At 50.2% G+C, this 13716-nt stretch overlaps 7 protein-coding genes across 7 annotated transcripts; 4 read left to right on the forward strand and 3 right to left on the reverse strand.

Annotated features, from left to right (window-relative positions):
- Positions 1-25: 25 nt before the first annotated feature.
- Positions 26-1715, reverse strand: Pdw03_0804 (Vacuolar protein sorting-associated protein 26, putative; the record flags this gene model as incomplete). The annotated part of the gene is made up of 5 exons (XM_014675170.1): positions 26-255; positions 589-705; positions 831-855; positions 934-1406; positions 1496-1715. The coding sequence occupies 5 exons, from the start codon at positions 1713-1715 to the stop codon at positions 26-28; spliced, it is 1065 nt and encodes a 354-aa protein (XP_014530656.1).
- Positions 1716-3321: 1606 nt separating this feature from the next.
- Positions 3322-4198, forward strand: Pdw03_0805 (Thermoresistant gluconokinase family protein; the record flags this gene model as incomplete). The annotated part of the gene is made up of 3 exons (XM_014675171.2): positions 3322-3567; positions 3687-4085; positions 4166-4198. 3 exons carry the CDS (start codon positions 3322-3324, stop codon positions 4196-4198), a joined length of 678 nt encoding a protein of 225 aa, XP_014530657.2.
- Positions 4199-4621: 423 nt separating this feature from the next.
- On the reverse strand, positions 4622-6258 carry Pdw03_0806 (Biotin-dependent 2-oxo acid dehydrogenases acyltransferase, putative; the record flags this gene model as incomplete). The annotated part of the gene is made up of 5 exons (XM_066099717.1): positions 4622-4662; positions 4718-5741; positions 5804-5875; positions 5930-6033; positions 6090-6258. 5 exons carry the CDS (start codon positions 6256-6258, stop codon positions 4622-4624), a joined length of 1410 nt encoding a protein of 469 aa, XP_065957444.1.
- Positions 6259-8066: 1808 nt separating this feature from the next.
- Pdw03_0807 (uncharacterized protein) lies at positions 8067-8597 on the forward strand (the record flags this gene model as incomplete). The annotated part of the gene is made up of 4 exons (XM_066099718.1): positions 8067-8150; positions 8209-8398; positions 8483-8502; positions 8553-8597. 4 exons carry the CDS (start codon positions 8067-8069, stop codon positions 8595-8597), a joined length of 339 nt encoding a protein of 112 aa, XP_065957445.1.
- A 696-nt stretch (positions 8598-9293) lies between these two features.
- Pdw03_0808 (Phosphatidylinositol phospholipase C) lies at positions 9294-10709 on the forward strand (the record flags this gene model as incomplete). Its single annotated transcript, XM_014675173.1, has 1 exon — positions 9294-10709. The coding sequence occupies one exon, from the start codon at positions 9294-9296 to the stop codon at positions 10707-10709; it is 1416 nt and encodes a 471-aa protein (XP_014530659.1).
- A 242-nt stretch (positions 10710-10951) lies between these two features.
- Positions 10952-12001, reverse strand: Pdw03_0809 (mitochondrial 54S ribosomal protein uL10m; the record flags this gene model as incomplete). Its single annotated transcript, XM_014675174.1, has 1 exon — positions 10952-12001. The coding sequence occupies one exon, from the start codon at positions 11999-12001 to the stop codon at positions 10952-10954; it is 1050 nt and encodes a 349-aa protein (XP_014530660.1).
- Positions 12002-12295: 294 nt separating this feature from the next.
- Pdw03_0810 (Anthranilate phosphoribosyltransferase, putative) lies at positions 12296-13678 on the forward strand (the record flags this gene model as incomplete). Its single annotated transcript, XM_014675175.1, has 2 exons — positions 12296-12655; positions 12713-13678. The coding sequence occupies 2 exons, from the start codon at positions 12296-12298 to the stop codon at positions 13676-13678; spliced, it is 1326 nt and encodes a 441-aa protein (XP_014530661.1).
- Positions 13679-13716: the final 38 nt, after the last annotated feature.

Raw genomic sequence — 13716 nt, forward strand, 5'->3', positions numbered from 1 at the left:
GGGATAACGAGAATAGAATAAGAGTCTATGCTGCGGGCGCGGGGACAGGCTGAGGCTCCTGTCGAAGCGGCGCGGTGACTTCTCTGCCGGGTCCAGCGGTAGCAGAGCCCGGTGGAAGGGCGGGCTGCTGGCGCTGTTGCTCGAGCAGCATCTGCTGCTGGATCTGTTGCTGTTGCGCGATCTGGGCGTTCGGGGCGATCTCGGGGGCTTGACGGTAGAGCGCAATTTCGGACTGTTTAAAGTAGCGACGGGCATCTAATATTGGGTTAGTTTGAGACAATGAAATTGTAGACAGGCCGATGATGTATCAGAATGGGATGAGTGTATGGTAAGTTGTATCATGGAGTTGCCAATGCCAGAAGCGGTTTAGCGTGGGGGCATCGTGAATTAGGAGGCCTCGAATGCAAATTGGCAACCAAACGATGCAACCGGCCCGACTTGGATGGTTGTATTGGGTAACTTCAATTGCCGACGGCTATGGCGTGTTGCCTGTCTCTGCGCCCCATATTCTGGGATGCGTCATGGACTGATTTGAGGATTGCCAAAGATTGGAATGAACGCAGAAAGATTGGGGTGTTTGAAGCGTACCTTCGTCAATCAGTACGAGACTGAGATAGTACCTTGTCGAGTACTTCTTGTTAACGTCGCGGAATGTCGGCGTCAAGTCGAATCCACCAAGGAACAGACGGATTGGAATAGTTTCACCTATGAAAGTCAGCTATACTCAAGATTACCCCACGCTTGCCAGCCCTTGCCAGCCATCGCGAGAATTATCAAGGCGCAGGCTTGTGGCCGTTGCGGGGTCCAAAGATGGCGAGGCGTCCACTAACCTCTCGATGGCGAACCATCCATGATCTGCAGGCAAGTTAGCATTCCTATCGTTTGTACATCATATCCCAGTATTGCATCAAGAGTGTTGAATAAACCACATACCTCAAAGCGTACCAAAGTCTCACTCTCATTATATTGATTTGGCGGTGATCCTGTTGTCTCCCGCCGAATGATAGACAATTCCATATGCTTGATCTTGAGCCGCACAAGCAAGAAATAGATACGGCCAACAATCACATCCTTAAGATGATACTTGGATTTGGAATATTCGAATTCGATATGGAGGCAGTCCTCAATACCAACGTCCATCTTGATAGGGCTGTTGTTCTCAGGTGGCATGCGGTACGAGTACACCCACAAATCCTTCTCCCGAATAACGTCCGCCATGCGCCGCGAGACGGTCACCCGGACAAAGTAGCGCAGCTTAACGTTGATGCCATTGTAAGACTCGTATTGCTTTTCGACGCTCTTGAAATTGAAAGGGAAGGTCTGCGGGTGGAGCAGCTCGCCGGGCGCAGCGAGCTCCTGTACCAGGGAAAGGAATTCATAATGGTTGCCTCGGTCGTAGAACATCTCTGCATTCCGCCAAAAAAAAAGAGGTGTTAGCGGTTAGTCTGCGATGGCGAATTCAGCTGGGAGAGGTTGGGTGAAAGGTCCAACGCACCAATCGTGCCAATAAATTGCACCTTGATCCCCGTATGTTCCAGCCGCTTGCCATCCTTCGGTCTGATGGTCACGGCACCTTTGACGGACTCGCCGTCCATGTACAGAGGGACCCGCTCGCGGCGGCCCTTGTCGAGCTTGACGTCCACGGTCTGTCGCTCATCGAGGTCTTCGAGGACCACATCAATGTCGACCGGTGTGGAGAAGAACAGTGAAGCCATAGTGGAGGTAATTGAGGCTGTCGCTCTCGAGGCCCGAACCAACAAGTCGGAGCTTTGATGATCTGGAGCTGTCGCGGTGGCCTGGAGATAGGCTTATGTAATACGGACTCCCCGCCCCCATGAACTGACATTCGACCTATTTTGATATAGAACGGGTGATTGCAGTATGCGATTGGAACTCTTTGCCTCTATTCGGTCTTTGATACTGATTTCATCTTTTACTCCTGTTGATCCCCTCCGATAGAAGTTCTGGGAACTCACATCAACTGTAATGCCACTGATCTACAATCACCCGTTGGACTTGGGACCCCGTGAGCTCTTTGGACATGCCAGATCCACTGACAGGGCGCTTCTCTCGCTAATTCCCTCTGGTTGGACCTGATGCCCGTCTTCGCTTTCTTCCCAATGTTTAAATATAAAGTACTCATGCGGATCAGGACCCAAGACATCCCCCTAAACTACACCGGATAAGCAGGAGATCGGATGTGTCGGAATCCGCTTCCCGTCAGGTCGGCCTCATGACCATGTGTTGTAGACACAACTAGCGGAAAATCAGCTCTAGCCTCAGCAACCGTCCTATTCATTTCCTTGGCGGGAACTTCCTGTTTCCCTCCAGATTCTGAGGGGGAAAATCAATAGTCTCATGCTTACTTGGTATACCTGGGTATACTCCGTAGTCGGCTTGGCTGTAGGAAATCAGCATGCAAATTCCGCTCATATTTCCGTGTCCCTCCAAGGTGGTCTCTTATCGGATGAGACTGTATTCTCCGGGATTTCTGTCTCCTCTATGTTCCACGTGGTTGCAATCCTTGTATACACGATCTTTCCACGAGGTGGATCTCCAAATCTTCCAGAGTGTGGGGGCCGTCTTTCGGTGTCAAGTCAGGATATTGTTCGGCACGGGATACGTGAGAGCGACAAAGAACCTGAGAATGACGCAGATAATAATGAGACACACCACTCCGTACTCCGTACAAAATCCCCCACTCCAAGTTCCAAGTTAATAGGAAAATGAGTTGGATCGGTATCTTTCTAGCGTGGGGGTGAGTTACGGTAATACCAAATACCGTGACATCATGAGGATGTTTTGCCTCGATGGGGTACTTTTTTGTGGAAGTAGCGAGTAGTCAATCGAGAGTTATATGCAAGTGTATAGATCATCTTGGAAGGAATCCAGTGACACACATCATCTATTTCGGACCTTGGACCTGGACGGCTATTCACCCCGGGTATGGACAAAAATGTTGAAGAAACTCATCTTAGCCTAACTTCCCCCCCTACTTCCAAACATAAAAGAACCAATAACCGTACGAATGTTGTCTCCCCCCCCACTCGGCTTCTGGAATCTTTTCTTACCCGACCCACTGTGATACAATATAAGTACTTGAAACAGTAGGCTCGCGCCTTTTGATTTCTGAACTTCTATCTCTTGAATCAATCTCATAGACTGGTTATAGAGCACTTTCGTGTATCACTACAGCGTCATATCTCCACCCCGACCCAAGCGATTACACTGGGCCCAATCCAAACGCTTTCTCCGCTTCTCTCCCCCCCCCCCCCCCCCCCCCCCCCAAAATCGAATCCAAACACTTTTCTTTCCTACAACATGCTTTCCGCAGGGGAACGACCTCAGCCTCCTTTTGCCTCCACCTTAGAGTCTACCGTGAGCAAGGCGCGCATCATGCCGGACCTCGCCGCCAACGAAACGAACGGAGTAACATGCTCCACACCCTCCGAACCCGCGCAAATGCAACATATCTGGGTCGTGACTGGTCCAGCAGGGTGCGGGAAGAGCACTGTCGGCAATGTCCTACGCACCGAACTCGGGATACCATTCTTAGAAGGCGACGACGTAAGTCCCCCGCTGGAAGGCATCAGACATCCGACCCCCAATGCCACTGATGCCCAAACCCAACAACGCTCGGAAATTTCCCCCAAGGATCTACACCAAAATAACTAACAAACTCCCAGTATCACCCTGCAGCAAACAAAGACAAAATGGGCCGAGGCATCCCACTCACAGACGAGGACCGCTGGGACTGGCTGATCTCCCTGCGTCATGCGGCAATCAATGCGCTCTCCCCCTCAGAAGCCAACGATTTCCACCCACCCACTGGTGTGGTAGTAGCCTGCTCCGCGCTGAAGCAGAAGTACCGGGATGTGATGCGCGTTGCCGCGTACGGCTCGCCCTCGGTGCAGATTCACTTTGTCTACCTCAAGCTCAATGAGGAGGTACTGATGCAGCGTGTCACACAGCGCGAATCTCACTACATGAAGAGCGGTATGGTGCATTCGCAGCTTGCTACGCTGGAGGAGCCGGAGGGCGAGTGGGATGTTCTTACTATCGACGTTGAGGGGACGATGGAAGAGGTACAGCGCAATGTTATCGATGCCGTTGTTGAGAAGCTTGCTGAGTACAAGTGATTTTCTTTTCTCGTCTCTTTCTATAGATTGATGAGAGTCCGTTCACTTTGTGTACTTGATATTGGTGATGTGTCATTGCCGTGCGAAAATCGGGTCTGGTCTATGCATGGAGGATTGGTTAGCATTTTGGTTCTGTTTTTGATTGTGTGATTCCTCCTAACGGTGTTTGGTGTTCTGGCCGGCTTGGCTATATCACCGGTCTGTTTTAGATCTGGCGTTCTTGAAGCCCGCACCGTAAATTTTTAGTTTATGCTGTTTTGATATATCAACTGTCTGAATTGGCAGACTTTGCAATGTCCTTACCTCTGGTGAAAGTTGCTCATATCAATTGACCTGTTGAGATCGTTTTTCATCTTTTCGTTTCTCTATGCAATATGCAATATACTAAGAAGTTCAATGTTTGATAGATTAGAGTTGACGAGGTAAGTGTGTGTGTGTGTGTGTGTGTGTGTCATGTCTTAGAATGTATCCCTCATCTAGACCTAACTAAAAAGCTCACCATGAAACGACTTGTCTGATTCACCTAAGATTTAAAAGCATAAGCTCGGGCGACTCAATTAGGTCCTTGACTCTGTTACCCATCCTCGCCATTGTCGCACCGTCAATGACCCGGTGGTCCGCGCTCCAACTGAAGTTAACCATATTCCCGCGTGTAACCTGTCCATCCTCATTAAAGACCGGTACCGCTCTAGACCTACCCACGCCAAGAATGGCTACCTCCGTCGGCAAAATCACCGGAGCTACATAGGTGCCCCCGATATTGCCAATATTTGACACGGTGATAGTGCCACCACTAAGATCAGCGGGCGTCAACTTGCCGGCATCACCAAGGGCACTCAGCCGCGCGATCTCGGCGGCAATGTCGTAGATCGAGCGGCCGGCAACATCCTTGATGTTCGGAACAATCAGGCCACTCGGCGTATCCATAGCAATTCCGATATTGTGCTTGGTGCGCATGACTAGTTTTGGCTTTGTGGGGTCTGTGGTATCGAGTCTCGAGTTAAGGATTGGGAACTCGGTCAAAGCTTGTGAGACCGCCTTGACGACGAAGGGAAGGAAGGTGATTTTGGTAGGATTGCGTTTATCGCTGGCGAGTTTCTTGCGGATCGCAGTGATATCGTTGACTTTGAGTTCGTCCGCATATAAGAAATGTGGGGTGCTCAGGGATTTGGTCATTGTCTTGAACATCTGGGATTGGATCGGGGTCAGGTTGACAATTGACTCTGCTTGTCGTGTGTCTGGTGACGCGGACACGGGGGCAGGCACTAAGGTTGGAACTTGAGAATCTTTATTTGCTACAAAATGCAGCACGTCTTCTTTCATTACCCGCCCGTCTTTGCCGGTTCCGTTGATTTCGAGGATGTTCACGCCGTGGCTCTTCAACAGCCCGCGTACGGCGGGTACTGCAAGGGATGCATGCTTTGTCTTGGGTGTCTCATCTAGAACTTTGATAGAAGGTGGAGGTGTTAGAGAGGACTCGGCTGCCTGGATTACAGGTATGGTCTCAGAGGCTGGAGTAGATTCAGACGGCGCTGCCCTTGATTCGTGCGGCGGGTTATCATCGGGGTATTTCCCATCCGCAACTTCGATGTCGCAAAGTGCCTACTGAAGCCTGTTAATGTGATAATTCCAGGGTGAGTGTCAAGAGCTAAGGTAGTACAAACCCTTCCCGTAGGCACTGTATCATCTGTCTCGAAGTGGAGTTTTTTGACAACGCCCTCATATCTCGAAGTAATCTGGGTCTGTTAGCCATGAATCCATAAAAGGGAAACATAGGAGGCAGCACTTACATCATCAACAGCTTTATCCGACTGATATTGGCACAAAGGCTTCCATTCCTCAACATGAGCCCCCTCTTCCACGTACCATTGAATGATCTGGACCTCGGTAATGCCTGGTGATGATAAGCGAACAAATTCAGAGATGAGGTAGGGACTAGCTATAAAATACCCTCGCCGACATCCTTGAGGATTTGTGATTTAATTCCCCATAACAGAGAGCTGGCGTGGAATTTCCGGGACAAGAGCGGAGGTAGGGTGGAGCGAATGCGGAGGCGATTCTGGGGTAGACAAGGCCTGAAGTTGCGGGCAGTGAGCCCCCCGCTGCGGCTGAAACTCATGATAAAAAGAAGAAGGTGTTAAAGACAAATTCAAAGGCCTTGTTTGAAATCACTGAAGAGAAAAGGAGCATTGTGTCTGTTTATCTGGTCCTCGAGCATCGACTGTTCTGCCCGCACGCCGACGCTAACCGACGCTAACCACGTGATCACCCGCATCTATACAAGTATGGAGAAGTATGGCCCTGACATTATGGTCTCATTTCTTTGTCTTTATTTCACATAGCTATGCAAATCTTGCTGGCTGGATCCTTTACAGAGTGTCTGTTGGGGAGTGTCAAGCAACCACATATTATACAGGTTATACATGGACAGTTGGGCAACGTACGATGAATAGACTAAGGAATAGAGCGAAAAGGGCACTTGTATACTATCAGTGGAGGTAATTGGTGGTAAATTTTCTATGGTACAAACACGGAAGTTCGGTCCATTTAACCATAGGCCAAGGTAGTTAGCCAGAATCCCCCCTGGGTGGCTGAGTGGGTGAGAGACACAAGGCCATCTGATTACTGGGCGAAACAATGGCCACGGGTGAAACCGCATTGGGAAGCCCAGTTATGGCGAAACTGGTCATGGTTTCGATCCTGTGCCAGGAGTAGTTGGGATACGGATCATCTTTTTATTATTCACCTTTTCTTTGGCTTGACTGGCAAAGAGTCCAGCTTGTGATCATTCTCCTATCAGTCTTTTTTCCGCACCAAGTGAAGGAGCGTATTCCCTATCAGATCAGGTTGCATTCAATGCACTGAGACACTCTTGGTATATTAATATAGGTGCAATGATGTAGATCTGTGATTCCCCAGGTCAACTGCTGTCTATCCCGTTACATGCAGGCACCACCACAGCCTTCAGATCTCCACCTATAACGCTGCTACACCACCCTAAATTGGACTTACATAAATGTAGGATTGCAATGCCAGTGCTTGGGCTTTAGCCCATGTCTGATGATTATACACAAGGGTGTTTCCATCGTGAATATCAGAACCCGAACCTGAATTCGAGTTCGGTCTTCGGTCATTACCACTGAGCTCATTCCCAATGTTCCATTGCAAACATCCGCTTTAAGTCTGCAAGGAACAAGAGAATTTCGGAACCTGCCCGAAATGTTTGCACGTGTCAGAGGTGGAGATGATATCAAAATGATCTTCACAGCCTTGAATTAGTAAAGAAACCGAGGCCGACCCTGCGAGGCCCGAAATCCACTATACAAGTCCTCGACTCCTAGCTTTGTGCTTCAAGATCCTTTTTCGCGGGGATCCGGAAATTGTGGCTCCGCTGATCAAGAATTGGGCCTCACTGGCCCTGGTACTGCTCTCGCCCAAGCCCAGCTCTGGGACAAGGCCACTCCAACCTCCTACGGCCCCGTCGAGATGTTCCAATTCTTAAACCAGTCCACTCTGGATAAGGACTTCAATGGTGTCGAGTCCAAAGTCACCTCTTTCTTGGGCACATCTTTTGCTGCCGATACAGGTTTTCGGAATCGGTGGAATGCAACGTAGCCCAGCGAGTCTTGGAACAAGATCTTGAAGGCCACGGGCTTTGGACCTACCTGTCCTAGTGCCTCAGCTTTCAACATTAAGATTGTTTCGGCTTCAGCAACGGGCCCAATAGGAAATTTCCTATTGGGTGCAGAAGAAAATAGCCAAACTTGGTGGTGATCCTACCACATCACTGTTTCTGGTGAGTCTTTCAGCTCTTCTCAAGTCTCTCTGATCTCCAAGCCTGTTCCAAACAACTCCGTGCTTGCATCCCATCTAAGTACATCAAATCCCTGGTCAGTGGCTCAGCCAATAACGTGACCGTGCTTAAAGATGACACTAGGGACAAATCCGGTGCCTCTACTAGCACCGACTACACCGCTGGTGAGTATGGGTACTGTAATATTGTGGACTCAAGTACGGCAACTACTTCAAGCTCTAGTCCGATCACAGTAACATCGTTAATGCCTTCTAGGACCTTAACGCTGCTACCCGTGATCTTTCTCTTTTCGGCTCGTGGCCTATGCCACTGGTTGATAAAAGCTCGCCACTGGGAGCTTCTACACGCACTACTGGACTCATGCGTCCCGAAGCCGGAACTGAGGTGCCTTCCACCGATCTGAAATCCTGTATGCGCTCGTCGCTCTCTACGCCAACTATGACACGTATGTATTCGCCAAGATCGACTGTGAGATCCAGGAGAAAATGTTGCTCTACTGAGTCAAATTTGCGAAGACCCTCAATCCCAGCAATGGCAGCTCCTACAATGGTAACAACTCATTGCTGCATTGGATCCCCAACAGTGCTGATTTCATACAGGTTGTCATGAAACTCGGTTACCAGTTCAAAAATGTGGAAGCTTAAGCAGGTGGAGTTCATCATGGACTACTTCCACCCGAAGGTTCCCTACTAGCGGTGCAGCCTTTTGGATTAACAAGTTCTCTGATAGAAAACCCAGAGATCTCCCAATGGTTCAATAACTACATAAATGTATGTGCTGTCCGGGTATGTAGTCAAAATATACTATATTTCTTGATGAAGCCAGATCCATGGGATGGATTAACCAGACCAAGGTTATCAAGTTAATGACCTCAACTTAGAATTGTCTTAAGGTCCATAAAAAATTTAACTACTTTCAACTTTTCCTCTCACGGTAAAAGCTATCTAAACAGGATGGCTTCCATTCAAGCAAGCAATAAATTGAATGCCGTGTACGATTTATCCGATGTACGCAGTAAGGTTAAACTAGGCCCAGATCGCTGGGGCCGAGTTAGCCGCGACACTAGTTGCCTGCATCATACACCGCACTCTGTGCTCCATAGAGATCTTGAAGATCTCCGCTCTGTCTCGCAATCGAGATATCCTCGCGAATCAGCTTCACGCGCCAAGAACAAGGGGGCCCCTATCGGAGATCCCCCGCTGATCCCCAGTGGAGGGGCCACCCACTTCGATCTCAGCTCTCCAGCCAGCTGATTTCGATCCATCTAGAGATATTTTTTTTTTTTCGCACAGGGACTCACGCTGATCTTCAATTTCAATTCTCTAAATTGCAAACTCACCATGGTTGCCGAACACCTCACTATCCGCAACAACACTTCCACTCCAATCGTCCTGAAGCGCATTGAGCGTTTCCAGGCCCCGGAGAAGGATGGGTTCAATGCCTTCAGCACAATGGCCAGGAACATCACACAGGTCTTGACCAACAAAACCCGCAACGATGAGGTTGCGTCCATTGAGCAGGACAGCCATCATTTCGAAGGGAAGGATGTTGACATTCACGTGGAGCCATTCGCAACGAAGAAGACCGAGCTACGCTCCTTCATCCATTCTGACAAGGAGCGCATGCGTCTAATCTTCGAGACTGAAGGCCAGAAATACCAGATTCAAGTCCCTGTCCCGACAGCAGAGTCCGCAGGAATGAAAGCTCTAAGCGAGAACCCCAAACACCGCTTCACGGGCGTCTTCGTGGTGCCAGAATCCTTCCTGGCAATCTTCTCCTCCGCGAACCTAAACGCCTGGATGCGTGAGCTCCGTGACGACACCCTCTTATCCGCCCTTTCAATCCCAGGCACGCATAACTCACCCACATGCCACATCGCGCCTCCCTCTGTGCGCTGCCAGGCCGTGAGCCCGAAAAAGCAACTCGAAAACGGCGTACGGTTCTTCGATATCCGCGTGCAACCACAGTACCCCGACGACGTGACGCGCGACGAGCTGATCCTCGTACACAGCGTGTTTCCCGTCTCACTGACAGGAAGCAAGTACTTCCGCGACCTGATGCGTGAAGTGGACGAGTTCCTCGAGCGCAATCCGTCCGAGACGCTGATCGTCTCTGTCAAGCGGGAGGGAACCGGTAACGCGACTGACGAGCAGCTCTCTTGTATCCTGCACGACCACTATGCTAAGGCTGGTAGTCGGTGGTGGGTGCGGCCCAAGATCCCGACTCTGGGCGAGGCGCGTGGCAAGGTTATTCTGATGCGTCGGTTTGACTTGCAGCAGAAGCTGACGAAGGAACATGGTGGTCATGGCTGGGGCATTGATGCGGCTACGTGGGCGGAAAATACTCCCATCGCTAAGTGTCCCAGTGGCCAGCTCTGCATTCAGGATTTCTATGAGGTGCTGGAAAGTTTGAATATCGAGAAAAAGATCAAATTCGTCTCGGAGCAGATTGACCGGGCTAGCTGTTGTCGCTATCCGTTCGGTGTTCAGCCTGACATGCATGCGACCAAGGCTTTCCCCTTTTACATCAATTTCTTGAGTGCTAGTAATTTCTGGAAGACGGATACTTGGCCGGAGAAGATTGCCGCTAAGGTTAACCCGGCCATCGTGGATTATATCTGTCGCCGAGGTAAAGAGCATGATGCGGACTGCTCGACGGGCATTCTTGTTACGGACTGGGTTGGTTTGAATGGAGATTGGGATCTTGTGCGCTGCATTGTGGGCATGAATGCTAAACTGCGTTTGAGACAGAACTAGATGAGGAACTTGGTGGACATACACCGGGACGAAACTTGTCTTTTAGGTGCGGTCTGCATTTTTGCCTCCGGTCTAGGAAATGCGAACGCAACGATTCGTAGGTTAGACTTGATATACGGTGTATCAAGGTTGATTTCTTGCAAGTATACATTGATCCTGATGTAGAAAGTAGGTGTCTTGAGGACGAAACGCAGAATATGATCTATTATACAGGAAAATGAGTCAGAATGACCAAGACCAGATTAAGACGATTCGCTCTTGTCGCCCTCCGGTCCCTTCTCTTCTTCTTCCAAAACACTCCGGCGGCTCTCTAAGGTGAAGTAAATGCTCTTGCCAGCTCCCTCCAGAGTAGTTGCAACGCTGGAGCTCATGCTCTGCAAGGCAGTGACAAGCTGGGAGCGAAGACCGTCCATGCCACCCTCGATGCTACCGACCCACTTGGTCTGATCGATATCAAACACCTGGTTGTCCACACGAGCAGCCAGCAAGTTAATCTTCTGGAGACCGTTCTGAACAATGGGCTCGTGGTATTCCGGGTTTGCCTTGCGGGTAGGGGCCTTGAAGCCGGATTCCTTGGGGGCGAGGATTGACAGCGCTGCTTTCATGTGTTCAGGCGAGACGGCAGGGATGGAAAGGACAGCAACAGGGCCGACTAGCAGAGGAGAAAGCTCGTGCATGCCCTTCATGTTCTTCACTGCTTCGTGGGCAGTGCGAGACAGGTCGTGTGTCAAGGCCGGGTCATCCTTCGAGCCGGAGATCGCAGGGAGCTCGGCAGAGGTTTGTGTCACGGGATCAATTGCACTTGGAGGCTTTCCCGAGCCCAGGGAAGCCTTGTTGGGGCGGAAGTACTCGACAATACGCAGAGCCACCTCGAAGATGCTGGTCTGGATGGTCTGGATCTTAATGTAAGGAGCGAGGTCAGGCGCCGTCCGGCCTTCGGCGGCAATCTTCTCATCCACTTTCTGCAGGGCAATGGTTAATTCTCGTCGGATGGCGGCCCATTCCATGGACTTGAGGTTGTTGTGTTGGAACAGCACGATGAGAGGAGATGTGCGGAGAAGGGAGGTGTAGGACCGTAGGAGCTGCGACCGACGGTATTCTGGATTGCGGTGCGAAGGTGGCTGAGTAGGAGGAAATCTTGATACGGGAGCTGGTGAGCGTGTCATCTGCTCAATTGAAGCAGCTGGCGTAACTGCCGGGGCCGCAGCGCTGGATGCGCTCCTGATAATTCGGAATTCATTTTGGTATCGAGGAATTTGTTGAAGCGACGAGAATCTTAACCGAGGCGGCATTGTGAAATTTTTGTTTTGTTTAGATGGTATATTTACCAATGCCCAAACCAATTCAAAAAAGGTGATATGCACAGGTCAAGACGGGTCAAGACGAGTCCCCGGAAATGCAAATGATATTTTTAGGGTCCTAAAATGGTATAGTGCTCTGAAGGCGGTGAGTTGTTTTGCCGCCTACATCGGGCTCTCTTTGAGTCACTTGAGAAGTTACAATTGCAGGTATCTTTTAAGCTTGTGAAACCCCATTGGGATTGCTGGGATCTTGTGAATATACAGTCGCTTACAAAGATTTCAAGGATGGCGACACCTATCTCATCTCCTTCTCAGCGGCTTGAGCCCATTTCGATCGCCCCGCTCCTCCAGCGACTCGCCTACCCCGCAGCTGCCGGCATTCGAGTCAGCGCACAAGATCTCCCCGCCGTGAGTGCAGACGAGATTGCTTCTGCCTTTGCGCTCATCTTCGAGAACCGTCTATCTCATATTCAGACCGCCGCACTCCTCACATTGCTCCACTCAACCGGCAAGGACAGAGAGGCGGATGTGATTGCGAAATGTTCTGAATGCATGCGAGAGGCTGCTTGCCAAATTGAGAAAGGTCCACTTATCAAGATTATCAAGTCTCGTAATCTGAGAGCTGGAAATTATGAGGGTGGATTGGTATGCACATCCCCTCCATTGTGTCATTGAGTCATATTGACAGGCTTTATTGTATAGTGTGATATTGTTGGAACCGGAGGAGATTCTCATTCGACCTTTAACATTTCCACGACATCTTCAATCGTTGCATCTCCTCTTCTCATGACAGCTAAACATGGCAACCGCGCTCAAACATCGACTTCTGGGGCCGCCGACGTCCTCAATGCCATCCAGCCGTTGGCACCCAAGATCGCAGCAATCACCGCAGAGAATCTGTACCAGGTCTACGAGAAAACCAACTATTCGTTCTTGTTTGCCCCGAATTTCCACCCTGGAATGATGCACTCCAATCCTGTCCGCAGAGGTCTTGGCCTCCGAACGATTTTTAACTTGATGGGCCCCCTTGCAAATCCTGTTGACTGGGCACTGGAAGCACGTGTAGTTGGCGTGGCATATCAGAGCCTTGGTCCAGTATTTGCCGAGGCTTTCAGACAAAGTGGAGCAAAGAAAGCCATGATCGTTTGTGGCGCAGAGGACATGGACGAAATCAGCTGCGCTGGAAAGACAAACTGCTGGAGGCTCTCTGAGTGCCCGAACCCTGCATACAAAGCATCAGAAGAGGTTGGTGATGACTCAAGTGAAGATGATATCAACAATCCTCGCACACTCGTCAAGGTCGACACCTTCCAGCTTGAGGCATCGGACTTTGGACTCTCTAGTCATCCTCTTAGTGATGTTGGCGGAGGTAAAATGCCCAAGCAAAACGCAGCAAAGCTGATGAGCATACTTCGGAATGAGCTCCCACGTGATGATCCAATCTTGGAGTTTGTTCTTATGAATGTGGCTGGTCTACTTGTCACCTCAGGCATTTGCGAGGCCGATACCAGCAACATGGGACCTGGCGATGATGGCCAGGTCATCACCGAGCGTGGCCCCGGCGGTGGCCGCTGGAAAGAAGGCGTGCGTCGCGCACGCTGGGCAATCGAGAGCGGGCAGTCCCTGAAGAATTTGGAGCAATTCATTGAAGTAACTAACCAGCTCTAAAGTAGTATCTTGTGAAAATAGTTTCGTAGGTTTGGATT

This window comes from Penicillium digitatum, chromosome 4 (assembly GCF_016767815.1).
Source record: "Penicillium digitatum chromosome 4, complete sequence".
Classification (NCBI taxonomy): domain Eukaryota; kingdom Fungi; phylum Ascomycota; class Eurotiomycetes; order Eurotiales; family Aspergillaceae; genus Penicillium; species Penicillium digitatum.